Raw genomic sequence first — 26,264 nt, forward strand, 5'->3', positions numbered from 1 at the left:
ATTAAACCCCAAAGGAGGGGTCAGGGGTTACGCAAACATGGTGGTAAAGGCCACTCGCCTGGAGGGCTTTCCCGGGGCCGCTGGTGCCGGCCTCTTGCTTTACACAGTCCCGATTGACCCGGGCTGAGGGCCGGCATTGTTCCCCACGCTCCATTCAAGAGGTGGTTTGTCAATAAAATTGACCTCTCGGCTCTGGGGGATGCTGCCACCTCTTCTTCCTCCCTTTCCTGACAGATCGGACGGAGCAGAGCGGAGCCAACGGTCCCTACACAGTTCTCACGCCCGCGGATGTGCCACGGGTGAGAGTGGTGACAGGAGCACGATGCTGGGTGCTACTGGGCGCAGCAGTGATCCTGGCAGCCCCTTCTCCCCATGTTGGGGTTTGTATTCAAGCACCAGTCTCTGCCCTTCAGTCTTTAGTGACATGAGGGCACTTGCCAGCCAGGAACATCGTGGCAAACACCCTGTTCAGTCATCCTCTCCAGATCTCCATCTCCCTTCACAACCATTAGCTCTGGGTGCTCCGGTGAGCATCCCATGACAGTTGGCTGCTCAGGAAGGGCTGATACCAGGACCAGGGTGGGGGGGTCTTCTCCAGCAGAACCAAACCCCGTTGTCCCCCCTCCTCATTACACAACCCACACTGAAGCCCCACGCAGAGCAACATCTCACCCTGCCTGGCACAGTCATCCACTACAGACACGGTTCTGCGTTTTGGAGGGGTCCAAGGGTTCCCCATGGCTTTGGGCAGTGGGACCACTGCTCCCTCGTGTTCATTGTGCCAGGCAGCGTTGTGAACAAGCAGTGCTTGAACCTGCAAGCCCGAGGAGGCCGTTCCAGCCTCAAGATAAATGGATATCGCGGAGCAAGTGGCAATTAGCGTGGGTAAAGAGCCCCTTAGTGACTGTCCCTTACATAACACCTTTGTTCTGGGCCCTTCACTTCATAGCCAGTTTGTAAATAAACTTGACTCCCAGTTTTACTGGGGCTTTTATTCCCTCTTTATTTAATTTTATTATTCTTTTAACCCAGTGAAGAACGAGCCGATTGTTTGCCAGTGGGGAAGGGGGGGTGGGGGGGGCGCGGTGCTTTGAGGCGCTGCCCGTCCCTGGCGTCGCCCGCTCACCCCGAAACGGGCGCTGGGAGCAGCGAGCCACCCAGCCACCCAGGCGTTCGCCATGCCAGGGATTTTAATTGCTTTGCCCCTGCTGATGGGGCCTGGAGGCTCATTATGCTGGAAAACGGGGCTTTGTAATTGCAGTGGGTCAGGGGGGTGTGGGGGGGGGGGCTTGGCGGAGGGGATGAGTTCTGCTCCCCCAAGTTCGGGGTCAGGGAGGGAGCCTGGGGGAGTCTGGATCAGACCCAAAGCAGAGACCCGTCTCTAATTTGAGGTGCATCCTCCCCATCAGCGTCCAACCTGCCTTTGTCTGCACCCATGGGTGTCTCCTGCTGTGCTGGCGGTGAGAGGGGGCTCCAAGGCCTGGCAGGATGTGCCTCGGTGAGTTTGGGGTGCCCAGTGCCAGGCTCTGGGTGCCCTGTGGGGAGCTCCACAGCCTTTAACCCACACCTTCAGGCCACGGGTGGCTTTTGCCAGGCCCTTCTCCAAAGGGCAAGGGGATGCTGGGTGGGGGGTTACCGAGAGGTTTGGGTACCAGGAGCGGCGGCTCTTCCTCTTCCCTTGCCGGTCTCTCAGCCGTGGGGCGCTGCTCTTTGTTCAGCACGGGGACGGTCGGGCCCCTGCTCCTCTCCAGAGCTTTCCCTCTCCCATATGGTGCCCATTATTAGACGCCTGCACCAGCCTCGTCTGACAAGGAGCTTTACAGGTGTCGCCGGGATAACGATTCACACTCTTAACGAAGGTGGGAAAGATGATTAGCTGGCTTTCTATCAAACAACACACGGCATCAGCTGCTCCTGGGGGGGGAGATGGGGGGGGGGGTTGGGGGGGGGGGGAGCTGTGGGATGTGTAAGGACACGTACGCCGGGAGCTCTGGGAGCCCGGGCTTTGTCCTGCCTCTAATTCCAATGGACTCTCAGCGCTCCTTTGTGTGCCTTAGTTTCCCCAGCTGTGGCAGAGAGATGCTGTTATTGCTTTTCCTTGTGAAACCCCCTCTGAGCAGCTGACGGAGTCCCTGTGTTAGCAAGAGGGGATCCAGGAGGATCTCCTGGGAGCTGGGCTGCCACAGGAGAGAGCAAGAGAGCCGTCGGAGTCGGGGGTCTCAAGGCTGCAGGCCAGTGGAGGAGGAGGAAGGGACACAAACACATGAATTTGAGGGTGAGGGAGCCCTGGGACAGGCTGCCCAGGGGGGATGTGGAGTCTCCATCTCTGGAGATATTAAAGACCCATCTGGACGCAGACCTGTGTGACCTGTCCTAGGGACCCTGCTCTGGCAGGGGGTTGGACCTGATGAGCTCTTTAGGTCCCTTCCAACCCCTGTGATCCTGTGATTATGTGAATTAAACGAACCCCCTGGCAGCGGGGATGTGGTGTCGGTGTGTCTGGCCACTGCCTGCCTGGGGAAGGGGTGCCAGCATGGTGTGGGGAGGGCTTGCTCCACGCAGACGTGCCCATGTTCTGTTGGTGGGGCCTTGAGCTTTTCCTACTGATGGGTTTTAAATAAAGACTTGTTGGGCAGACAGGTCCCAGCACCCCCATGCACCCAGCCCCTGTGAGCTGGCAGGAGGGACAGAGGGAGGCAAAATAGGGAAATGAGAATAAAACGAGCTTCTCTCAGCTGCCCTTTGCTGCCATGGAGGGAGAGCGGTGCCATCTCACCCGCCCTCTCCCCACATCAGGCTGCGAGCCCGGCTCTGAGGCGCGACAGAAGCTCTGGGAAGCAGAGAGCTGGGGAAACTGAGGCACGAGCAGCACCTAGCACCCCAACCCACCCTCGAAGCAGAGGAGGTGGGAAGGTGTGGTGCTCGCCCAAGCTCCTCATGCCTCACCGGGGTGCGATCGTCACCCAACCAGCCGCTGCTGGGCTGGAGCCCCCAGCGCTGCGGGCAGAGCCGCCGCTGCCTCTCCCCGGAGCTCGGGGGCCGGCGGGATTATCTGCTTTAGCCGCACCATCTGTTCGCCAAACTGCCATCATTATGTTCGACTTGGGGAGAAAACGGCCCCTACAGAGAAGCAATTTGTTCGCTGACTAAACCTTTCAGGCTCTCGCCGGCCGAACCGGCCCCGGCCGCGGCGCGGGCAGAGCTCGGCGCTCGCTCCCGACTCGCTTAAACAACCCGCGGGGCGATCGGCGCTCTGCGGGCTGGTTGCGCTGGTGAAGGGAGCGGGGAAGGGCACAGGGCTCCCCTAATCCCATTACAAGACATAACAGCCTTTCAGAGGGGGGCTGCAGGGGAGGGGGGGGCGCTGGGAGAGGGGAGGAGGAGGAGAAGGAGGAGGAGAAGAAGGAGGAGGAGGAGGAGGAGGAGGAGGAGAAGGAGGAGGAGGAGGAGGAGGAGGAGGAGGAGGGAGGTCCATTTCACACCCGACCCCTACGTCTGGGGGTCTCGCAATGATCTCACTGGAGGGGCTTTTCTTCCCCTCGCAGTGGGTCGCCTTTGAAACGTGCGGCGAGGAGCTCAGAGAGGGGAAAGGGGCTGCCTGGGAAAGAGGAGGAGAGGGGCTGGGAAGGAGGAGGGGTGGGAGCGGGTTGGCCTGAGCCCTCTGCCCTGGGTTTTGGGGTGCTGGCTTGAGCCCAGCACCTCTTCGCCAAGGCACCGTCCCTCATGTGGCTTCTCCCTCTCACATCCTCCCTCGAGGATGTGGCACCGGTGTGGGGACGGGGGCACGTGGGATTGGTCCAGAGTGGAGTGGGGCTGGGGTCTCTAGAGTGGGCACGGCTGGACCAGGGACAGGTGACCTCTTTCCAGGCGATCCCCTCCCTGGAAGTTCAGCAGCACGGAAACACCTTGCAGGTGCCCTGCAGCTGAGGCTGGAGAAGCTCAAGTGATGGTTTCACTTGGCTCAACACGAGGAGTTTGAGTTTCCACTGTGGAGTTTCCAGTTCAGACTCTGGTTTTCCTCTCATTTTAATTGAATTCCCTTGGGAAAGGACAAAGAGCCCCGTTTGAAAGTGATGTTTTGGGGTCAGCCCATGCCCAAGCGATTTTTATTATTCCTTTTGCATGTAGTAATTAAAGAAAATAAATTAAAACCCTTTACATGTTTGGACAGCATTAAAACGAGATGCTCCCAGGTGGGTAACAAAGCACTTACCCCAAACCTTGCTGCCCTGAACCCCCTGTCCCCTCTGCATGGGATGGGGCCGCATCCCCCTCCCTGGGGGGTGGTGGTGGCAGCTGGGGACACCTGTGCCCACGGGAACCCCACATGGCAAGCGCTGGAGTCTGGCACCAGAGGTGTGAAAGCGTCTGGCAGCCGCCCCTGGGCTTGTGGGAGGCAAGTGCTGTGTCCCCCTCCCCAGGCCTCCTCTTTTAGGGACCCCCAGCGTGGCCACCATTGTGCCCCCCACCCCATGGGAGCCTTTTGGGGCTCTGGCCCTGGCCCCCATCCTGCAGGACCCCCGCTTAAGCTGCCATGTCCTCAGGATGCTCAAACCTGCTCCTGGGCAGGAGGTTCAGGGGCACCTGGGGCAGCCAGGGTGAGACACCCTCTGCGGGGGGATGTGGAGACGGGGTGCTGGGTGCTGCTGGAAGCCCTGGAAAGCAGTGGGGTCTGGGGGCTGCGATAGCCAGGGGAGCATCCCTCTCCCAACAGGGCTGAGTGCTGGGAGCACTTTCCTGGATTTTTAGGGGGAGGGGGGGTCTTTTACTTGGCCCCAGTACAAGGTGACAACTGGTGAGGGGAAGGCAGGGGTCACCCTCACACTGGGGACACCCGTGTCACCCTGGCCTTCCTCCTGGGTGCTGGATGCTCTGGTGGCTGAGGCTCCGGGGAGGGGGGGAGGTGCCCCCATGGGAAGGAGGCAACCCATGAAACCCCTGGTATGGGCATCAGTCTGTGGGGTGAGGGGGAGGTATCCCTGTGGAATTTGCTTTCCTCCCTGGAAAGACACCTGAAGGAAACTCGTCCAGCAAAGCTGGGCAGGTGCTGGGTGAGCTCACCAAAGATCTACCTGGTGTGCAGAAGTACCCAGGGCAAGTCTTTGCTGTGTTCCAGGGAGCCTGGTACACCCCTTCTCCAACACAGCCTCCCTCACTACCTTCCTCTCTTCAAAGAGCAATAAATGACAAACTGAGGCACGGGGAACAGAGTGGCTGAGCCACGTCTGGACACCCTGGGGTGTCCCTGGAGTGAGCTGGGTCGCTCCCACAGCAAGCACCCTTATCACCACAGCATCTCTCCACCCTGCGAAGGCCCGTGGGCACCCAACGGCCCCCAAAACCTCTGGGACCCAGAGCCATGTCCCCACAGGGACAAGCTAGGCTGCTGGGAAATTCAGGCTCCCAGAAGCTGCCAGGCACTGGTGATGCTGGTGCAGGACCTCACACTGGGGTCAGGATCATTACACCAAGGTGCTGGTACCCAGCTGCTTTGTCCTCGCCCCATGGTCGCATCCTTCCTCGGCCAGCTGTGGAGAGATGGGGAGAGGCAAATCAGGACAGGATGGATTGAGGGGCTGGGGGAGGCTCTACTGGAGCTGTCCCTCACCCCAAACGCTGCAGTGTGCGGGCAGACAGGGAAGCATCCAGCCCCCGCACCCCCCCACCCACCCCCCAACCCCCCCACCCCCAGCCTTACCTCCCAGAGCACCGTGTTTTCCGGGCACCGCAGTTCCGGGGGAGACCTCAGCCCCTTCATTTTCAGGAGGACTCCTAAGGATGCCGAAAGCCAGACGAGGGAGCCTGAGAGCCCGGGAAGGGCTGGCGGCGGGGCGGGGCGAAACCAGCCCGGCTCCTCTCGCCGGGCTTCCCCTGACATCTAGCGGCAGCGCCGGGCTGGGCAGCCCCGCTCCCCGGCCCGGCCCCGGCGGTGTGCGCAACGGTGAGGATCCGCTCTGGGGATGCTCCTGGCTTTCCCCCCAAATCCATCTATGCATCCCTCCATCCCTCCCTCCATCCCTCCATCCATCCATCCATCCATCCATCCATCCATCCATCCATCCATCCATCCATCCCTCCCTCCATCCCTCCATCCATCCCTCCATCCATCCATCCATCCATCCATCCCTCCCTCCCTCTGCCCCTTGTACCCGGAGGCAAAACTCACCGGTGAGGATACCCCCGAGCACGGCGAGCAGCAGGGTGACAGGCAGGGCACAGAGCTGGCACAGCGCCTGGTCCGTGGCCGTCCGGCTGCCCTGGGCCACCAGTGGGAACACGAGCTCCAGCCTGCAAGCCGGAGCCAGGGCAGGTTTTTGGGGGAGCTTGGAAACAGGGGGCTCCACTCTGGGCTCTGGGTGATGCGTTATAAAGGGGATGGGGTGGTACCGAAGGGTGCCTGGAGCATCCTGCATTGCAGGAGTTGTGGTGGCCCCAGTTTGGTGCACGGTGTCACTGGCAGCCCTGATTCTGTCCCCTCTCACCTGCCACCATAAGCATCCGCGGTGGCCAGTGCCGCCAGCAGTGTCCCCAGCAAGGCGCCCAGGATCCCCGGCAGCCCGTGGATGTTGTGAACCCCACACGTGTCCTGGGTTTTCAGCCTGGAGCACAGGGTGGGCTGGGGGGGGGGAAGTGTTAAGGGAGAGACGGGGTTTGGATGGGGGGTGGCAGGTTTGGGAACTGCAGCCTTCCCCCAGAGGGGGGTGGTGGGTCTCCTGACCTGGGCCTGGGGTCCTCGGCCATCCCGAGGCGACTCACCGTGAGGAATCGGAAGCCGAGTGGGGGGATCAGGCCGGCCAGAAACCCCGCGATGAGAGCCCCAAAGGGAGTGATCAGCATCTCCCCAGCCATGCCCATCAGGGCCACGCCGGCCAAGGTGGCATCCTGGATCTGAACCTGATGGAGGTCAGGGGAGTTGGCTCCATGGAGGACATCAGCACGGGGCTGGGGGAGGTTTGGGCTTCCTTGGGGCTCAAAACAGGGCTTATCAAACCTGAGAAAGCCTAAGGGCATCCCCTTTTGCCCCGGGGGGGTATTCATTGCTCACCATCCCTGTAGGATGGGATGTGGGTGGTGCACGAAACTTGGGTTAGTCCCAGGAGAGGACCTACCATCTGCGGGGTGCTCTCCTTGGAGAGGACAGGCCAGAGGACAGAGGTGGCCAGGGTGCTCGCTGCCAGTGAGAAGTAGGTGTTGAGCACTGCCCAGGGCTCAGCATTGTGCCCGACCGTGGTGGCTGAGGTGAAGCTGGGCCAGAAGATCCAGAGGAAGATGGTTCCTGTGGGGAACAGGCAGGTTTTGCTGTTGGGGCTGATCCCTCATGGGAAAGAAACTTGTTGCTAGTGCCAAGAGATGCACATGGCCACAGCTGGAGGCTTGGCAGCTTCGGGACAGACAACAAGAAGCTTTTTCCTGGAGAAGGTGGCTCAGCCCCAGGACAGGTCCCCAGGCAGGTGGAGGACCAGAATCCTGTATGGTTTGCAGGATTCTGCTGGTCAAAGCCACAGCCACCCTGTCCTAATGTTGGCGACAGCCCTTCCACCACCCTGTCTGTGACCCTGGTGTTGTAGGGTTCGGGCTCCGTACCAACCACGGCGAAGACCTCCTGCTGCTGCCCCCCATCCCGCTGCTCTTCCCTCGTGTCCGCGTGGGGCTGGTGCAAGACCCGCGAAACCATCAAGCCGAAATAAGCGCCGAAGGTGTGGACGGTCAAGGAGCCCCCGCTGTCCCTTACCTGGTGAGTGGAGAGAAACACCATGGGGGAAAGGGGGGGATGAGGGATTTGTCTCTATGGACAAGGCAGAAGCCTAGACCCATGGTCACCCCCTTTCTGATGGGTGTCCCCCCCTCCCTCGATGGGTGACTCACCCTCATGAGACCCAGCAGGATGTACTCGTTGAGAGCGAAGAGGGTGACTCCCAGCAGGGTCAGCAGCAGCGTCTGGACAGGGTTCACCCTGCCCACAACGGCTCCGGTGGAGATGAGGATGGCTGCGGTGCAGAAGTCGGCACTGACCATGCTGGGGAGGAAGGAGAGGGAAGGCGTGGGGCTGGACTGGGGTGGGGAGGGTGGGCAGAGCATGGGGAGAGCAGGGCTTGGAGGATGGGGGGCAACTTGCAGCCTGGACCCTGCATCCCACTGCTCCTGCGAGCTGAAGGGGCAGCCTGAGCCGTGCCGTGGTGGTGACAAGGGGACAGCTGGGCTTGAGGCAGGCGGGGGGGGGCAGCATGTTACCCCCCCTAAATGCCTGGCTGGAATGACAGCAGTACTTACATGGCCCTTACTAGTGTGTGTCACTCAAACAACCCAGCAGCCTGGTCTCCTACTTGTCCTCATAATCCTCCTCCAAAGCAGAGCTGTGAGTTTTACAGAGGAGGGAGCCAGTGTGCCAGGGCTGGACCCGGGACGCGCGGCCGGGCAGCCGCAGCCCCCTCCTGCCTTACCTCTGAGCTCCCACGTGAACCTTCCCATTGAGGAAGAAGTGTAAAAGCCCCTGGACCAGTACAGCCCACTGGATGGCAAAGGCCACGACGAGGATGCTGACGGTCGCATTGCCAAGCCCGTAGCGACTGAGGAAGGGCACCAGGAGCCCGAAGCCCAGGAGAGCTTGGAGATGGACATCCCGGAAACCTGGCAGAGCAGAGGGAGAGGGATGGAGCTGGAGGCATTGAGGGCAGGTGGCCCCCTCCTGCCTGCTGCTCCCCGCTCCCCAGGGGGGCTCAGGTTTGGGGAGCCGAAGGCTTCAGCGTGTCTAAACCAGCCTTGCTGCATCTACGTGTGTCTGGAACCTGGAGCTGGGCTTGGATGTCCCTCAGAGATCTCCAGCTTATGCTAGTGACAGGTACAGCCATCCCAGCCTGACACAGCCCCTGCCACCCCCTTTGCACCCTCACCGTGCCGGTACCCCGGCGCACACCCATGGTTTACCCCACAGCCCAGAAACCTCTCAGGGTGGCTGAGAGCCACCTGCACCCCGTAAACCCGTGCAAAGGTGGGGCTGAGACGTGGAACCTCTCCACTAACATCCCACCCTGCTTCTATGGGACAAGAGGAGCAGCAAACTGGTACCAGTCAGAGGAGAGGGAACCCGATCCTCAGACTAAACGCCCTTTGCACCCCTCGGCCACGCCAAGAGCTGCGCCCCATCCTGCCCCAGTGAGTCACTGGGTGGGGTAACGTGGGCAGGTGGAACTGGGAGAACCTGCCCGCTGCCTGCTGCCTGAGCTCCCCTCAGCTCTGCTCAGCTCCCCTCCCTTCACCAGCCGTGCTCTGGGGGTCCCTTTCCAACCTGGGAAGAGCTGGGCTCTGTCCCTCATCCTCCAGCCCAGCATGGGGGTCACAGAGATGCTGGATGTGCAGGGTGATGCTCCCAGTGGGGAGGATCCCAGCCCCACATGTTGGATGCTGCGGGAGCCGAATCCTCCACACATGGGACTCAGTGCAAACCACTCGGCACCCCAAATCCCAGCTGGTCAGGGGGATGTTTTGCAGACCCCAAAGTACCAGGAGCAGCTGCCATGTTCCCCCTCCTCCACATCCCCAGGATGGGAGGACCATCCCAGGCTCATCACCGAGTGATCCCCTCTGCATTCCAGCTGCTGAATCTCATGTCCATGACCCAAATATCCCCAGTTTGGACCTGATGTCACCCAGGGGTGTCCGAAATCCTTGCAGCACCCCTGCTTTCCTCCACCCACTGCCCCCTCCTCAGTGGGATGCGCCCAGTACCCCCACCCTGCATCCTGTCATTTCCCCTCTTCTCTCTTCACTCCAGAGCCCAACCCAGAGTTGGATGGTGTCTGCAGCCTGCACCCAGCGTGGTGATGTCCCGTGCCACCCGCTCAGCCACGCCTGGGGACCAGGACAAGTTGGTCTCTGCGCCCACCCGGGATGGGGATACTCACGTGGGTGCTGAAACCCCAAGTCCTGGTTCCTCCAGCTGCAGTTCAGCTGCTGGGAGCAGAGACCGGGGCTGCTCTCAGGACTGTACCGCACAAAGGCGGCGAAGAGGATGATGGTGAGGATCTGGAGGAGGAAGCACAGCCCGGAGAGCCGGAGCCTTGAGGCGGGGGTGTGCTCGGGCATGTCAAACCCCCTAAAACTGGGGAGACCTGAGGAGAAACAGACTGGGGCTGCAAACCCCTCCTGCCAGGGTGGCTGCCAGCTCCTGCCCACGCCTTGGTGCTTCCCACGAAGCGGAAGAGCCGGCTGGGAGCAGGACGGGTGCTGCCAACACGGAAACCCCGGGGCTGGTTGTCCCACCACGCCTCAGCACCCGGTGTCACTGCAGCAGGGGCTCAGGCTGCTTTGTGGGGGGAATCATGTGGGGGTTTCAGTGTCAGCATCCATCTCCTGTGGATGCCAGAGGGCCAGGGAGGGATTTGGGGGGGAAACATGAGGTTTCAGCCTTTCTGGAGGTTTGGCGTGGGAGGAAGGGGGTGGTTTTAGGGGGCAGCAGGTCAGGCAGGTGGAGGGCGGTGGGGCTGAGCTGCTGCAGAGGTGCTGGGCTTCGGTGAGCTTGGCAAAGCCAGGTTTAAACTCCCCAGACAGTAAGAAAAATGATGGATTGGGGGGTGGGGGGGGGAATTTCCTGGGAGGGTGTGGAATTTGCTGGGGGAGGGGGAGGAATTTGCTGGATGGGGGGGGATTTGCTGGATGGGGAACCTGCTGGGCTGCACTGAGCAGCAACAAGGGTGAGGAGTCGGATGCTGCTGTTAGCCAGGAGAGATGGGGGGTGCACAGGGGGGGGAACATCAGGGTTTCCTTTGCTTCTATTTGGCCAGTTCTGGTTCACCAGGCACCGAGTCTGGGTCTGGGTTCCAAATAAAAGTGGAGAAGGAGGAGAAAAAAGGAGCCAAATGATGATCTCACAGAAGCAGCATTGGGCTGGGGTCGTGCCCTGACGCCAAGGGGATGGGGAAAGGGGAATGAGTCACTTTTGGAGCCCCCCCCTTTCCCCCTGGAGAGCGTCCTGCTCCGGGCTGTGGTTTGGGAGAGCCGAGGGGTGCAGATGCTGCCGTCACTCGGGAAAAATGCAAGAAACCACTCGGCTGGTTCATGGTACCAGGGAGCTGGGAAACAGCATCCTCCGGCCAAGGAGCCCCGGGAGGGGGCTGGGGGGGGACACACACACAAAGCTCTGGCCACCTTTTGCTGGTTCAAACAAACCAAAGCACCCATCCTTCTGAGCCCCCAGGCTCCCAGGGCAGCCCACTGGCGTCACACTTAGGGCAGGTTAGTGCAGTAACCCCTCCATTGGGGCTGGGGGGCAAGAGGATGGGGTGCTGGAGCACATCCTGGTGCTGCTTCCCCCCTCCCCACCCAGCCCCATCTCCCAGGGAGGGTTGTTTTCTGCGCCGTGCGTGCCACGGGATCACTGTGTCCTTTGGTGCCGGGGACAGACGGCGCTTGTCTTGTGTTTCCTTTGAGAAGAGCTTCCTCCACCCCTGGAGATGGACCCGGGGGAGGGAGAAGATAAGGCAGCGCAGAACACAGCCCCATTGTGTGCCCGCGCTTGGCTCCCAGCGGCATCCTGAGCCCCAAAGGTGACCATGGGGAAGCCTCTCCGGTGCTTTTTTGGGCAGGATAAGACCAGTGGGATGTAAACACGATGGGGATCCCCCCTTCTCAGGCGCTCTGAAAGATGGGAGCAGCATCCCCCCCCATGGGAGATGTTGGGGAGTGGGGGGGATAAGATAGGAAGCCTGATGTCTGTGGGAGCAGAGCGTGCCATCCCAACACGGGGTGGGGGGCAATGTGGAGGGGAGGCTTTGCCCCACCCAAGGGGCTGCTGGAGCCCGGTGTGGTGCAGGCGTTTCCCCCCAGTTCCCCCTGCCCCAGGGAATAAAGGGGTGTTTGTTAACCGGGCGCGCTGTGTTTTGCCGAGCAGAACAATAAAGAGAAAGACGCTCACAATGGGAAATTGTGCTTCCTCCTCCTCCTCCTCCTCCTCCTCCCCGTGCGTTCCTCGGGGAGGTGTTGGAGGGGAGGGTGTTGGAGGGGGGATAAAAAATAAATTTAAAAAAAAAAAAAGGAAGGAGAAGAAAGTGAGAAGAGACAACGACAGGGCAGGGAGCGAGGGCACGGCCATGGGAGCAGGCGCCAAGGGACCGCGGTGCCGCGGGGCTGCCGGGACGCTGCCTGTCCCGGGATGGTGACAAGGCAGGGGCTGGTGGATGGCACCCGCTCTCCGTGTCCCCTCTTCCCAGCAGCACCAGACGACTCAGGTTTGACCTTTCCAGAGCTGCCGGCCTCGCGATGGGGCGGCTGTGACGGAGACGGGACGCGGCGGGTGCCGGGGCGGGACGCGGGCTGGAGGCGTTGGATGGGAGCGGCGGGTCCCCAAAGGATTCGGCTGGGGACGGTAAGAGGTGTGGGGGGCACCGGGGAGGGAGGGGAGGTCCAGCACATTCTGTTCGCTCCACATCCCATAATGGGATGTCCCCTGCACATGGCGGGTGCTGGTGAACCCCCCGAGGGAGCAGGGCCACCCCTCAGCCCCACGGCACAGCAAGCATTGTGCATCACCCCCCCGGCATGTCTCCCAGTCCCTACATCCCACCACATGTCCCTGACCCCCTGCACTCCCCCCACCCAGGCACCGTCCTGCCCCCAGCTCTGAGGATGCACCAGCTCCTCCTGCTCGGCTGCCTCTGGCTCTCAGCGACCCCCTCAGCATCCAGCATCTTCCAGCGGCCAACCGGGAGCCCAGGTAGGGAGAGGGGCCTGGGGCTAGGACAGGGAGCTGCTGTTTGGGGGGTGCTGGAGGAAGGAGGTGATGGGAGGGGCAGGGACGCTCCAGCCAGGGCAAGGGCTGAGCTGCACATCCCAGGGGTGTCAGGGATGGGGATGGAATCCAGGCTGGAGATGCTGCTGAGAGCCGAGGAGCGTCAGGAGAGGCAGCATCAAAGGGGTGGTGGTGCCACGGGGAGCCCGTGCTGAGGCCACCCCGGTGTGCCGCAGCCCCCCCACGCCTGCAGTACCTGCTGGACCCCCCCTACGCTGCGGTGCACACGCAGCGGGGTGCCACGGCCACCCTGCCCTGCGTCCTGCGCGCCCTGCCCCGCAACTACCGGGTGAAGTGGAGCAAAGTGGAGCCTTCCAACTACCGGGAGAGCATCATCATCATCACCAACGGGCTGTACCACAAGAACTACGGGCCGCTGAGCCCCCGCGTGCGCCTGCGGCACAGCCACCGCTACGACGCCTCGCTCACCATCACCGACGTGGCACTGGAGGACGAGGGACGCTACCGCTGCCAGCTCGTCAACGGGCTGGAGGACGAGAGCGTCTCGCTGACGCTGCACCTCGAAGGTGAGCCTGGGCTCCATCCTGGTGATGTGGGGCAGGGGGAGCGGGGTGAGGACCCTAGGCTGGGCTGGGGGTGCCCCCAACACTCGTGTCCCCCAGTGCAGTGCCCCAGCCTCATCTCCAGAGCTGAATCCCTTGGGATTCACCCTCCATCCCTGTCCATGCCTCTGTCCCTGCAGGTGTTGTCTTCCCCTACCAGCCCAGCAACGGGCGCTACAAATTCAACTACGACGAAGCCAAGCGAGCCTGCGAGCAGCAGGACTCCCGCCTCGCCACCTACCAGCAGCTCTACAAAGGTGAAACCCCCCCAAAAAAACCACCCCAAACCTCCCCAAATCCCTTCGGCCTGGGGCAGCGGGGAGGAGACAAGCGCCGGTGCTGAGCTGCCTCTCGCCCTCCAGCCTGGACAGAGGGTCTGGATTGGTGCAACGCTGGCTGGATCCTGGACGGGACCGTCCACTACCCCATCATCAACTCGCGGGAGCCGTGCGGCGGCCGCCTCCTCCTACCCGGCGTCCGGACCTACGGTGCCCGGGACAAGCAGAAGGACCGATTCGATGCCTTCTGCTTCACCTCCGCTCTTCAAGGTAGCACCAGCACCCCACACCCCATATTCCCTCCCAGCACCAAACCCTGACTCCCACACGGCTTTGGGGGTCACTCCTGGGAAGCCACCCACGTCCCCCCCTCCCGTTCATCCCCAGGTCAGGTCTACTTCATCCGGGGCCACTTGAACTTCAAGGAGGCTGGGCAAGCCTGTCGCAACCACGGGGCTGCCATCGCCAAAGTGGGACAGCTCTACTCTGCCTGGAAGTTCTCCCAGCTGGATCGCTGTGACGGGGGGTGGCTGGCGGACGGCAGCGTGCGGTACCCCATCACCACCCCCCGCGAGCGCTGCGGGGGGCTGCCGGACCCCGGCGTCCGCAGCTTCGGCTTTCCCAGCAAGGAACTGAGGACCTACGGCACCTACTGCTTTGCAGGGAAGTAGGAACACTGGGAAAGCCCCAGAAGGGGCTGGGGGAGGTGGGGGATCATTGGGGTGGCAGGTGGGTTGGTGGGTCCTGTGTCCCATCCTCCCAGCACCGGATGATGGGCTGAGCCGAGGGGATGGTGGTGGGATGCCGGCCCTTGGCACCTGGGCAGGGTGTGAGGTGCAGGGGGGGTCTCCTGGTGATTTTGGGTGGTTCCCATGGAGTGATAGAGCTGGGAGTGGGTGCTCAGTGCACCCTCTGATGGGGCAGCTCCCTGTGCTGCAGCCTTTGCTATGGGGCTTGTGGGGTGTTTGGGGCTTGCTGGAGAAGTCAGGGATGGGGGGGAGGGTCTAGCCCAGCCCCCCCAGCACACAGCACAGGCTCCTCACTCCCCAGCCCTGCTGCCTCCCTCACCCCATCCTCTCCCCTCACAGCCACGAGGACTCAGGCTGGGCATTAACGAGCGTGACTAATGAAGTTTCGCCTTCTCAATTAATAAAGCGGTCAAGCTGCACGGCAAAGCCACGCTCTGGGGCTGGCCTCAGCCCCCCCCCCCCTCCCCTTCTCCCCCCTGGGACTGTCTGGCTTCTCATCGAGGGGAATTTGACAACCACTCTCCAACTACCGGGGGAGGTGGGACCCCCCCACCACCCCTGGTCCGGGGGTTGTGGGTGCTCCTGGCACCGTGTGTGGGGTGGGGCTGAGTGTTGCTGCTTGACACAGCCAGGCAGAGCTATAAAAAGCTCTGGGACTGGCATGGCACAGCGTGGGGAGATGCCAACATCCCCTGGCACCCCCCATGTGCCCCCCCCACCCCCTCCCCAGTCCCACACGTTCTCCAGGAGCAGCATCCTGACCCTGAGCGGTCCCCGACACCCCCGGGATGTGGGGGCACCTTGGGCTGCTCACCCTGTCTCCTGGGATGCCTCCAGGGATGTCACCATGCCCAGACTGGGCTCTCCAGCTCCGTGGCACTAGGGGTGCTGCCACGCTCCCCAGTTTTGGGGGTGCACAGCCCTGCCCTGCCCCCAATGACCAGGCCACTGCTCTGTGCCGCCTCTTTACTGGTTTTAATACCCACTGAAGCACGGGGTGGGGTGGGGTGGGGTGGGGGGGCATTGGGGGTCTTGGGTGCCGTGTACCCACTCTGAGCCTGCAGCAGCAGTTTCTGCCTTTCCTGGGAATTGCAAAAGCCCCCCCTGCACCCAGGGATGGGCACTGAGCCACAGCACAGGGTGGGGGTCCTCATGTCACACATCCCCCCCCCCCCATCACCTGCCACAGGGTAGGGACCCTTGGGCCAGCAGTGGGAAGAAGCAGCTGGAGGTGACACTGGCGCATCAATGCCATCCCATCACCTGCCCCTGGTGTATGTGTCCCCTGCCCACCCCCCCCTTGATTTCAGCCCCGTCGTGACTCCAGGAACAGAACACCCCTTGTGCTACGTTTCGGGTGGCGGCGGGTTCCTTTCGGGGGGACCTTTAGTGAGTAGGGTTCTTGGTACAGGTATAACACAAAGGAGGAGGCAGACACCCAGCACTGAGGTTTCGTGCCACGCCGGGGGCCGTGCTGGCGTCCCGGTGACGTCCCCATCCGCACCGGCTCCGCGACCCCGGAGAAGTGGTGGCTTCTGCCCTGGGGACTGGTTCAGTCGTCGGGGGGCTGAGCCAGGCCTGGGGAAGAGGGGGGACACACACACAGAGAAGCCCCAAGTGAAGGGAAAGCCCCAGAAGGGGCTGTGGGGAGGTGGGGGACCCCCGTGCTCACCGGGGCGGCAGGCGAGTTGGGGTGGTTCCCACGTCCCATCCTCGCGGCACCGGATGACGGGCGAGCGGCGCGGGGCGAGGCCGTGGCGGCACTGGTACCGCGTGATGGAGCCGATCTCGTAGCGCTGCTTTGGTTTGCCAAAGGCACGGGCATTGATGACAGTGGGGGGGGCCCCACACTGCACTGGGAGGGGGGGGAAGGAGAAGGGGGGGGCAAGGGGTCATTGCAGCCAGCCATGGATGGGTACCCCCCAAACTGGAGCCAACCGCCCCCCAGAAAACCCCAGGCAAGCTGAGGGTCCCGTGCCCAGCATTGCTTCCCTCTCCCTGCAGGGATGGGGGGGGGGGTCCTCACTTTGGGGGTGCAGCAGGGGGTGTCACGGCTTACCCAGCCCCATTTTGCAGGTGTAGGAGAGGTGGTAGTTGCAGGGCACGTCGCTCCACTGGCCACCGTCGTGCCACACGATGACCACACAGTTCTCCCCGGAGAGGAAGTAGCTGTCGGGCTGCCCCGGGTGCCAGTTCTCATAGAGCTGGGTGGGGATGGGTAGGGACAGGCAGGATGGGGTGCACGGGGCACCCCAGCACGCACCCATCTCCAGGCTGTGACACCACCATTGGGAGAGAGGTCCCATCTCCAAGGCCTTGGGACCCCCGGATCCCAGGCTCTGGCTCGCCCACAGCATCCCAAGGATACTCAGCCTGGATGAGGCTTTTGGGGGGGCATCAAAGCCTGAGCCCAGGGTTGGACCCATCCCAAGCGATGGAGAAGGATGACGAGGTGCCTGGCTGGGGAGGTGGGGGGGTCTTCTCCTGGGAGGTGGGGGGCACACAGGGACTTACCAAGGGGCTCCCGTCGGACCACTGGAAATCCCCCTCAATGGTCCGGTCGTTCAAGCCGATCCACTGGTATTCCCTGTACTGGTCTGGGGGGGGCAAGGGGAGAAAATAAGGGGGGGAACGGCCAGGCCTCTCCAGCACTACAGGCTCGAGGGAGCTGGAGGCTGAAATTGAGGAGGTGGGAGGTCTGGGGGTGAGTGCGGGGAGGTGGGCGTGGGTCCTCAGCCCCGAAGGGGACACAGCGGGACCCCCCGGCGGGCCAGGGCTGGCCGGGAGAGGGCGGCAGAGCCCCGTGTGCCCCGGCGGTACCGGTTCCTGCCCGGCCCAGCAGCTCCTGCCAGGTCCCTCCCTGTTCCTCCTTTATGTCCCTCCTCGCTCTCTGCCCCATCCATCTCCATCACCTCTCCACGGCTGTTGTCATGCTGGTTATTGCTTTGCCTTCCGATTTACATGTCCAACGCTCTACCAGTCCGTCCACCCACTGTGCATCTGTCTGCTCCCATGTCTGTCCATATATCCATCTACCTGTCCATCTGTCCCTCCCTCCTTCCCTCCACCCCTCCATCCATCCCTCCACTCCTCCATCCACCCCTCCATCTCTCCCTTCTTCCCTCCCTCCCTCCCTCCCTCCCTCCCTCCCTCTCTCCATTCTTCCCTCCCTCTCTCCCTCCTCCAGTCAATCCACCATCCCAGTTAGTTCCTTCACTCCTTATTTTCTTGCCTGTCTCTCCCTTGGCAGGGCGGGGGAGGGGTTCTGCCAAGGCTCCCGGCTGCATTTTGGCTTAAAGTTTAAAACTTGACCCCCCCAGCGCCGAGGGATGCCGAGGTTCCCACAGGCAGCGGTCCAGGCAGGGACACAGCAGGAGCTGGGGCAGCGCCACCTACCATTGATGAAATCCTGCTCTTCGGGGGTCAGGATGGTGGCCAGGTGTCCCCCGTAGTGCCGGCACTGGGTCTCCGCATCCTCCCAGCTCCTCCGGGTAGAGAAGTGCTTGTAGCAGGCTCCCTGGAAGCTGTCCCAGCCGGGGCTGCACCTCTCCAGTGCTGAGCCACGGCAGGGAGAGCACGGGGAGAGAGAAGAGGGTCACGGTGATGGAGCCCTGCTCACCAACAAGCAACACCCCCACACACCTCCTCCCCCCAAAAACCACCCTGCTTTCCCCACATTTAACTCTCCTGGGCCACCAGCTCAGCAGCCAAGTGGGAGCTCGGTGGGGCCGCGGTGGGATGTGGGGGACTCACGTCTCTCGCAGCTGGTGCCGCCGTAGCCGGGCAGGCACAGGCAGGTGGGGTGGGCACCGTCCTCCACGCACGTCCCTCCGTTCAGGCAGGGGTTGGGGACGCAGCCACCTGCAAGGCACACGCAGCCGTCCTCACCGCGGGTGCTCGGGGACCTTCCCCCAGCATCCTTAAAGCCTCGTTCAGCCAGCACCCAACGGCGACCGGGGTGATGGTGACATGCCCAGAGCCATCCTGGCATCATGGGAAGCTCCTGGTTTGGTGGCCCTCACCGCAAGCTGGCTGGGCTTGGGGACTTTGGCTTCCCCTCTCCAAGGACATGGGGATGTCATCCTCTGCATCAGCAGGCTCGCTGCTGTGCCAGCCCCTGGCCTGCTCCCCCCCCAGTCTGGGCATGGCTCCCTTTGGGATGGGATGTACATCCCACTGGGCACATCCCAGCCACGCGTCCTCAGCCTGGTGCCGAGGTGACCCTCGCTCCTGTCCCTCCGTTGTCACCTTCAGCACGATAACTCAGCCGGCGCCGGCCCCGACCCCGTCCTGTTATGGTCATTAAGGCTCCTGGAGCACATCGCGTGCTCCCAGCGCCAGCTCAAGAGCGTGATTAAAGGCCGCTGCCAGCGCCGGCGGAGCGGAGACTCAAAGTCCTTGACACCCTCCAGCCTAATGACACCCGGTTAATGATCCTTGGCTCGGTGGTGCTGTGCCAAGGACAACACTGCCCATCCCTGCACACCAGCGACTCCCCATAAGGAGACGGCGGCTCATCCCCGGCAGACTGAGGCATGGGATGAGCTGTTTGGGGCTCTTTCTGGGCGTCCAACCTTGCTGGGGCAAAAGCAGCTGTCCTATGGGGTCTGCCCACCGCCACGGAGCCTCCTCCATGCCACAGGACTGGGGTGAGGGGCAGGGACCCTGCGTGGTCCCCCCTGCAGAAGAGTTGATGGGGCTGGGAGCATCTGGGTGTGGGTCCGGGTGGGTGACACCCACCCACGGCACGTCATGCACCCACCACCCACCATCTCAACCCTCACGAGGGGGACAGAGGGCTGGAGGGGTTGGGGTGCTGCACTCCCCAAGGTGGGAGGGGGCACTGCAGAGAGTTCAGGGTGGTGCCTGAGACACGGTGCTCTTGGAGGGGCTCTGCACGACCCATCGGTGCCCCCCATAACTCCAGGGGTCTGGACACCCTTCCCCAACTTCCAGACCTCATCGTTCCACCCGGGTCAGCGTGGGGCGACCGGCTCAGCACATTGCCGGGGGGGACACAAACACACCCCACACAGAGGGTGCAAATCCACCCCCCAACCTTACAGGGGGTCCCATGCACCCCATTCTCCGGAGTCTCGCGGGTGGGGGGTAAGGAAGAGGCGGGGGGGGGCCGGGGGGATTAGTTCGTCAGTGGGGGGAGGCGCGTGGGCAGCGGGCGCGAGGACGAAGGGAAGCGCGAGCCGAGGTGCTTGTTCTAGAAAGCTTTTAATTCCCTTTATTAGTACCACGTTAGTCAGAGCCGGGCGCGGGGCCGCCTCTCGCCCCTGGGCTTTGTCCTTGGGGTGGGTGGGTTTTTTTTTTTCATGGAAACAGTCATTAAAACACTTCACAGAAGTAGAAGAGATTTAAGGGCATGCAGAGCTCAGACCAATTTGTTTGACAAATATGTGCTTCTCCAGACCTGGCACCTTCCCTTACCCAGCTGAGGAGGAGAGAGAGAGAGAGAGAGAGAGAAAGGACAGACGGACGGACAGACAGAGGGAAGCGCAGCGTGAAGGAAAGGTGTTGGATTTCTCTAGTGCTGGAGAGCAGCCAGGAGGGCTGCTCCGATGGCGAGGGTGGCACCACGGGGACCCCCGGCTGAGCGGGCACCAGCCCCGACGCTGGCTCGCTCGGTGGGGAGGGCGGGCAGGGGGGCAGCTGTACTGGGGGATGGGTCCCCCATTGGGGTCCCCGTTGGGGAGGTGTCGGTACGGGGAGAGGTGAGGCCATCCCTGCGGGTCCCACCTGGTTCTCCAGGAACAGCTTCAAGGAAACCCTCCACGGTTGCAACGGAGGGAGCGGGTGGCTCTTCCTCCTCCTCCTCCTCTTCCTCTTCCTCCTCTTCCGAAGATACAGCGGGCATCCCGCCGGCAGTGCCCTGGGGTCGCGGCGCAGCCTCCTCGCCTCCCGCAGCCGGCACACTGCCACCGCCACCGGGCACCTCCACGTGCCACGGAGTGACCGCCGGCACCTCCGCCGCCGGGATGGTGCTGCCGTCCCACGGGGCCACGGGCGAGGGGAGCCACAGGGCTCCCGAGGGCTCCTCTCCCTCCTCCTGCGGCTGTGAGGGTGCGGGGGGCAGCGGGGACACCCCGGGGCTTTCGACCACGTCTCCCGAGAGCTCAGCATCCTCGGAGGGGGTGGGGGTGCCGACCCCGCCGGCCTCGTGGCCGCGCCGCGCGGTCCCGCCAGGCTCTCTGCTATCTGTCGAGGTGGCAGAAGTGACGCCGGTCGGCGATGTCACCTGGTGCCCCGGTGCCCCGGCGCTGGCAGCGTGGGCTGGATGCCCCACAGCATCCCGCGGGCGATCGGGGTGGCGCGTCGGGACAGCGGGGGTGGGCATCCAGGGAAACCCCTCGGGAGGCTCTGAGTCACCTGCTGCGACCCCTGCTAAGGACGGGGTGCGGGTGGGTCCCTCTGCGCCCACCCGAGGGGCCACGGAGAGCGTCTGTGTGCCAGCGGCTCCGTCCGACTCCATGGGCTGGCTGGGGTCTCGCCCTCCGCCCAGGCTCTCCGCCGACATGCGTCCAGGGTCCCGGCCCCGCGCTGCTCCCTGTTCCTCCTCTGCAAAGGGCAAGGCAGAAAGATGGTGAGACACCGGCACCGGGGAGCCAGCCAGACCGCGGGGCCGCGGGCACCGGCATTTCCCACCAGCGCTTTGGCCCCCCTGCAGTGGGCAAAGCTGGGGGTGCCAAAGGACGATACTGGCCCAAAGATGTGCAGGGAGACGGCAACGGCCCCCAGCCCGTGTGACATCGTCCCCTCCGAGCCGGCATGGCAGGCCCAGCCCTGGCTCTGCCGCTGCCAAGCCAGGTCCTGGCACAGATTTCCCTGCAGCAGAGGCCACGCTCAGCCCCTCATCGCTGCCCCTGGCCTCCTCCTCTCCCTGTCTCCTGCTCTTCACGTCGCTAAACCACGGTCAGGCCCTGACTCTGCACACCAGACCCTGGCTGTCAGAGGGACAGACGGACGTCCCTGTGCAGGTGACTTGTGCACAGCCCTACAGCAAGACACCGGTGCCCCAACCACGGGGCACTGGGTCCGCAGGAGAAGGTGGGGATGGCTGGGCTGTCCCAGGACACCCATGGGTGCCCCTGACCTCTCCTTGCAATCCCGGCACCTCTGTCCCTCCACCTCCTCTCTCTGTGCCCCCAGCACCTCCGCATGCTCCCCAACTCTCCCTGTCACCCCAACCTCCTCCACGGCGGCGGGGGGGACATGGTCCCCAGCTTTGCTAAACAGGGAACACCTGCCTCAGCGAACCCCCGGGGCCATGGAGGGGGGGGTGGTGGAAAGGGGGTGGCAAAGCTCAGGGTGACCTGAGGACACGGAGGTATCTAGCGGGGGGTGTGGGGCCCCTGGCCCCGGTGCGTCTTCGGGGGACGGGCTCGGCTGTTCCAGCTCGGCATCCTTAAAGAAAGGGATGGCGTATACAGCCCCTCGCGACTCAATCTCCACTTGCGCTTTGGGCAGCTGCAGCTCCTCCAGCTTTTCTGCCACTGTAACAATCTCCTGGGGCCCCTCGGGCTCTCGGGCTCCGGATTTTCCTGCAGCCTCAGGGAAAGAGTTTGTCCCTTCTGTGGGCAGAAAGAAAGTGGGATATTACTTGCCCGGCCCTGGCCCCGCGGTGGGAAGAGAAGAGATGCCCTCAGCCCGCCCCGGTGTGGGGATGGAGCCCTGGGGGACAGCCTGGCACCCCAGCAGGGTCCCAGCTTGCCTCAATTTCCCCTTTCCCCACTGTGAAGGGTCAGTGCAGGGAAGGATCGGACCCTCCACAGGTGCTGGCAGAGCCCGCAGCCGCTTTATCCCACCTCTGGCACAAGGGTCCTCACCCCATGGCAGGTGATGGGGGGGGTGACATGAGGCCCACACCCCAGTGATGCTGATTTACCCCCCGCAATGGCCCCAGAGCCACGCTCCAGCACAGCTCCCGGCCAAGGCCTGTGGCTCCAGCAGCACCAGACACCTTCTGCTCCTCTCACTGCTTCTCCCCCTCCCCCTCTCACAAACCCTGAACCTCACTGCACCCTGCGGGTGTCCTTCTCCACCCCGACCTCCCCATCCCCACCTCGGGGAGCACAGGCACGTGTGGAGAGTTAGTGGGTTACAGGGGACACGCGGATTCACAGGACGGGTCCATCCTGCCTAACCCATGGGTTTCCCTCCAAGAGATGGGGAAACTGAGGCACAGGGATGCACAGCATCCAGCTGATCCGGGGAATAGCATCCCCATCCTGCGAGCCCCATCTCTGAGGGCATGCAGAGAGGTGTGGGACCAGGAAGGAGAGGCAGCAAGGCAGAGACCCTCGCTCCATGCCTGCTACCCCCTCCATCCTTGCTCATGCCCTCCTGGCTTATTGCCCAGTGCAGGCAGCTCAGTGCCACTGCCCGTGGCTCTCAGTTCCTATTCACCACTGTGAGATATCGCCCAAAACCCACCACGCAGCTACTGGACCCAGCAACACCCCCCCCCCAACCCCAGCCAGGAGCAGCTGCAGGACGAACCCCTCCAGAGCCATTCCCACATGGCTCATGCAGACCATCCCTGTTCTGTCGCGATATAGTGACGCGCGGTCCTGAGGACATGCAGGGGATCCCTGCTCTGTCGCGATAGATCAGCATGCACTCCTGAGCCCATGCAGAACATCCTTCCCCTCTCATGATGCATCGGGACCATGCAGGTTGCCCCTCCCCTGCCACACAGCCACCGTGCCAGGCAACCCCATCCCACTGCACAATCGCCACATCACTGCTCTATCCCGACAGCACACGGGCAATCCCACTGCCATCCAGACCTTGCACATCATCCCAGTCCTGCTGCACCCGGCGCACAGCTGGGCTGGACCCAGCACCCACCGGGCCCGGGGGAGGGGGGTTGTCCCCAAAACCTCACTCTGGTCCCCGCAGGCTGGGGAAGGGGTGTGGGGTTGCCCCTCTTTACCTCGAAAGCAGTACGCATCGTATCTGCTCTGAGCATCGGGGAATCCCGTCTGGTTGCGGAAGAGGAAGATGGTTTTGACGCCCGGCAGAGCCCCCCCGCAGCGCTCCCGGGGGGTGACGATGGGGTAGCGGACGCTGCCGTCAGCCAGCCAGCCGGGGCTGCAGGCATCCAGCCCCGCGCTCCAAGCCGCGTAGAGCTGCCCCGTGCTCGCCAGCTCCGTGCCCAGCGCCCGGCATCGCGCCTCCGCCTCCTCCAGCGTGAATTTGTCTGGGGCCGTCTCCAAAAAGATCTCCCCTGCGAAGAGAGGAAGGAGACGGGCATCAGAGATAGGGAGGGGGGGACACGGGCTCCGGGAGCCCCCTCGCCTCCTCCGCTCTCTCTGCACAACCCCAGGAGCTGGTTTGGAGATGGGGAGCTCCAGCGTGGTCCTCACGAGGAGGAACACGGAGGGCGGAGGGTCCTGCCTGCATCCCTGCCTGCATCCCAGCCTGCATCCCAACCTGCATCCATGCCTGCATCCCAGCCTGCATCCCAGCCTGCATCCCTGTCCTCGCTGTCCTGGCACGAGACCTATCGCCACAAACCCAGCTGGGATGTTCAAGCCCCTGCCAAAGGGACCACAGCACTGGACATAGCTGAGAGGACCTGCAAGAACCCCCATGCTGCGAAGGGCTGGGGACCACTGCCCCACAGCACGCTGCTTGCCAGCCCCCACGACTGCACTGGACTCCCCGTACCACGGCATCACGCCCTGCACACCGGCGACCCGCGCTGCATCCCTGCCACCAGCCTGGCATCACTGTGACCAACCCCATGGAGCCCCAAAAGAGGGACCAGCCTCCCCAGGATGTTCCTGAGCCACGGGACAAGCAGCACCCCAGCACATGCGAAAGCACAGCACAAGCTCGCCTGTGCCACAAAACACCACATGGCGCTGTGCCCACGCGTGCTGGACACCCCAGGCAGATCAGCATCCTCCAGCCAGAGATGGGTACCAGCTCCCCCAAGGGAGACAGCCCCCCCACACACGCCCCCGACCCAGAAGCACTTTGGGGAGCAGCACAGCTTGTGTGCCTCGTGGTGCCCAAAGCTTTGCCAGTTCTGGAGCCAGCACCCGCGGTTCAGGGGGGGATTTTTCACTTGGGTTACGGGGGTGAGTTAGTCTGGGGGGGGCACAGGATGGGGCCGGTGGCACCGCAGGCACCTGGGAGGTCCTCAGCATAGCAGTACACGTCGTACATGTCCTCGGGGTCCACCACCCCATAGTTCCTCACCCCGGGGAAGCCATTCATGTCTCCGTAACACGCCTCGCGGGGGGTGTGGATGGGGTACCTGGGGTACAAAAGCAGAGGGGGGGAGGGCTGGCGACTCGCCGAGGGGTGAAAGGGGGGTGTGGGGGTAGCGATGTGCCAGGGGTGTGGTACCCGGGGTGGCGGCGGTGCCCACCTGACGGTCTGGTCAGCGATCCAGCCGGCATCGCACTGCTCGTAGCCGCCCAGGTAAGCGGCGTAGAGCTGCTCGGGGGTGGCGATGCGGGCGCCGATGCGGGCACAGGCTTCCTGCGCCTCCGCGAAGGTGTAGGCGTAGCGCATGGAGCCCTCCCGGTAGTGAAACACCACCCCTGTGGGGAAGGGGGACACGCACCGTGTGAGCGAGGGGCTCCATGAGCACATCCGCACCCAACCCACCCGCGCGCCTACGAGGGGTGCAAGGAGGAGTTTGCCCAGCCAGGAGAACCTCTGCCCCCTCCCCGCTCCCCACCTCGGGTACCTTTGACTTTGACGTCGAGGATGTCGTGCCCGTCCTCGATGCCGTGCTGCACGTCGCAGCGGTAGATCCCCGAGTCGTTGGGCCGCAGCTCGGTGAGCAGCAGGGAGGCGTTGGTGTAGCGCGGGTGGAAGATGGGCAGGGAGGCGCGGAGACGATAATCCTCGCTCACCTTCACCCTGTCCCCCCGGGCTACCAAGATCTCCACCTCCTTCCCCTCGGAGATGAAGGTCCACTTGACCCGGGGGGTTCCCAGAACCGCCCGGCGCCCGGATGTGCCGTCGGCAGTGGGCTGGGGGCCGAGGTAGGTGATGAGGCAGGGGATGGTGATGTCACCCGCCAGCACGGCGTCGAGGGCTGGGTGGCGTGGGATGGAGACCTGCAGAGCCTTGAGGTCCTCTGGGTGGGAGAACAGAGGAGCCGTGAGCGGGACGTGAGGGTACCAGCGGGACTGAGCGGCTGACAACGCCAAGTTACCTGTGCCATCTCCAGGGCCAAACACCTGCGGGAGCACTGTGGGCACAAACAGCCAGAGCAGCAGGAGTGGGAGGGATGAAGCCATCCTCTACCCTGCAAGGGGAAGGAAGGGAAAAAAACACCCTCTGAGCTTAAAATTCAAAGAAACATCCAAAATATTACAAGGAGGAAGAGATTGGGAGAGACCCCAGCCCATGGGGATGGGGGGACCAGCAGCATCAGAGCACCCACTGAGCAGCATCCAGGCACCGTAGGGTAACTGGGACCTTTGGATGGCAGAGGGGTGAGGGGAGAGGGGGAGACGTGCCCTGGTTAACAGGAGAGAGCAGGAGCAACTGGGACCGCTGCCTGCGCGCCGCTGGGTCCCATCCAGCCGGGTCCCCTGGGGACGGTGGAGCCCAGCCCGGCCGCGGCAGCGTGGAAAGCCTGAGCCCAAAGCTTGGCCCTGGTGAGCCAGGGAGGCGATGCCAGAGCCAGGGCTGCGTGTTTGTGGGTGGAAAAACCTCGGAGGGGTGTTTGAAAAGCTGCTGTTCAGCAGGAAAGAAGCAGCAAGCCCCGGCCAGAGCGTGCGAACACGTGTGCGCTTGTGCCGCTCCATGTGTGTGGGTGTGCACACGCATGTGCTCATGCATGTGTGCGCTGTAAGGGATGGGGCAAGGAGGGGTGCAGAGGGGGTTGAGCTGCCAGGGTTTGGGGGGGAGG

The 26,264-nt window shown here is 63.3% G+C and overlaps 3 protein-coding genes across 3 annotated transcripts; 1 reads left to right on the forward strand and 2 right to left on the reverse strand.

Moving 5' to 3' along the window:
- Positions 1–5,169: 5,169 nt before the first annotated feature.
- RHBG (Rh family B glycoprotein) lies at positions 5,170–10,083 on the reverse strand (the record flags this gene model as incomplete). Its single annotated transcript, XM_084276650.1, is given in 11 exon segments — positions 5,170–5,433; positions 5,438–5,463; positions 5,466–5,528; positions 6,167–6,288; positions 6,483–6,616; positions 6,757–6,894; positions 7,110–7,276; positions 7,585–7,732; positions 7,867–8,017; positions 8,442–8,628; positions 9,903–10,083. Coding segments are annotated over 11 exon segments (1,581 nt in total).
- Positions 10,084–12,322: 2,239 nt separating this feature from the next.
- On the forward strand, positions 12,323–14,296 carry HAPLN2 (hyaluronan and proteoglycan link protein 2; the record flags this gene model as incomplete). Its single annotated transcript, XM_084276732.1, has 6 exons — positions 12,323–12,368; positions 12,596–12,709; positions 12,961–13,311; positions 13,488–13,604; positions 13,710–13,895; positions 14,013–14,296. The coding sequence occupies 6 exons, from the start codon at positions 12,323–12,325 to the stop codon at positions 14,294–14,296; spliced, it is 1,098 nt and encodes a 365-aa protein (XP_084132858.1).
- Positions 14,297–15,926: 1,630 nt separating this feature from the next.
- Positions 15,927–25,647, reverse strand: BCAN (brevican; the record flags this gene model as incomplete). Its single annotated transcript, XM_084276975.1, is given in 15 exon segments — positions 15,927–15,952; positions 16,047–16,229; positions 16,434–16,578; positions 16,889–16,971; positions 17,771–17,929; positions 18,128–18,235; positions 20,123–20,939; positions 21,512–21,589; positions 21,592–21,687; positions 21,689–21,954; positions 23,319–23,612; positions 24,523–24,650; positions 24,765–24,939; positions 25,089–25,484; positions 25,563–25,647. Coding segments are annotated over 15 exon segments (3,039 nt in total).
- Positions 25,648–26,264: the final 617 nt, after the last annotated feature.

The sequence above is a fragment of the Gallinula chloropus genome (genome assembly GCF_964237585.1).
Source record: "Gallinula chloropus genome assembly, chromosome: 29".
NCBI classification, from domain to species: domain Eukaryota; kingdom Metazoa; phylum Chordata; class Aves; order Gruiformes; family Rallidae; genus Gallinula; species Gallinula chloropus.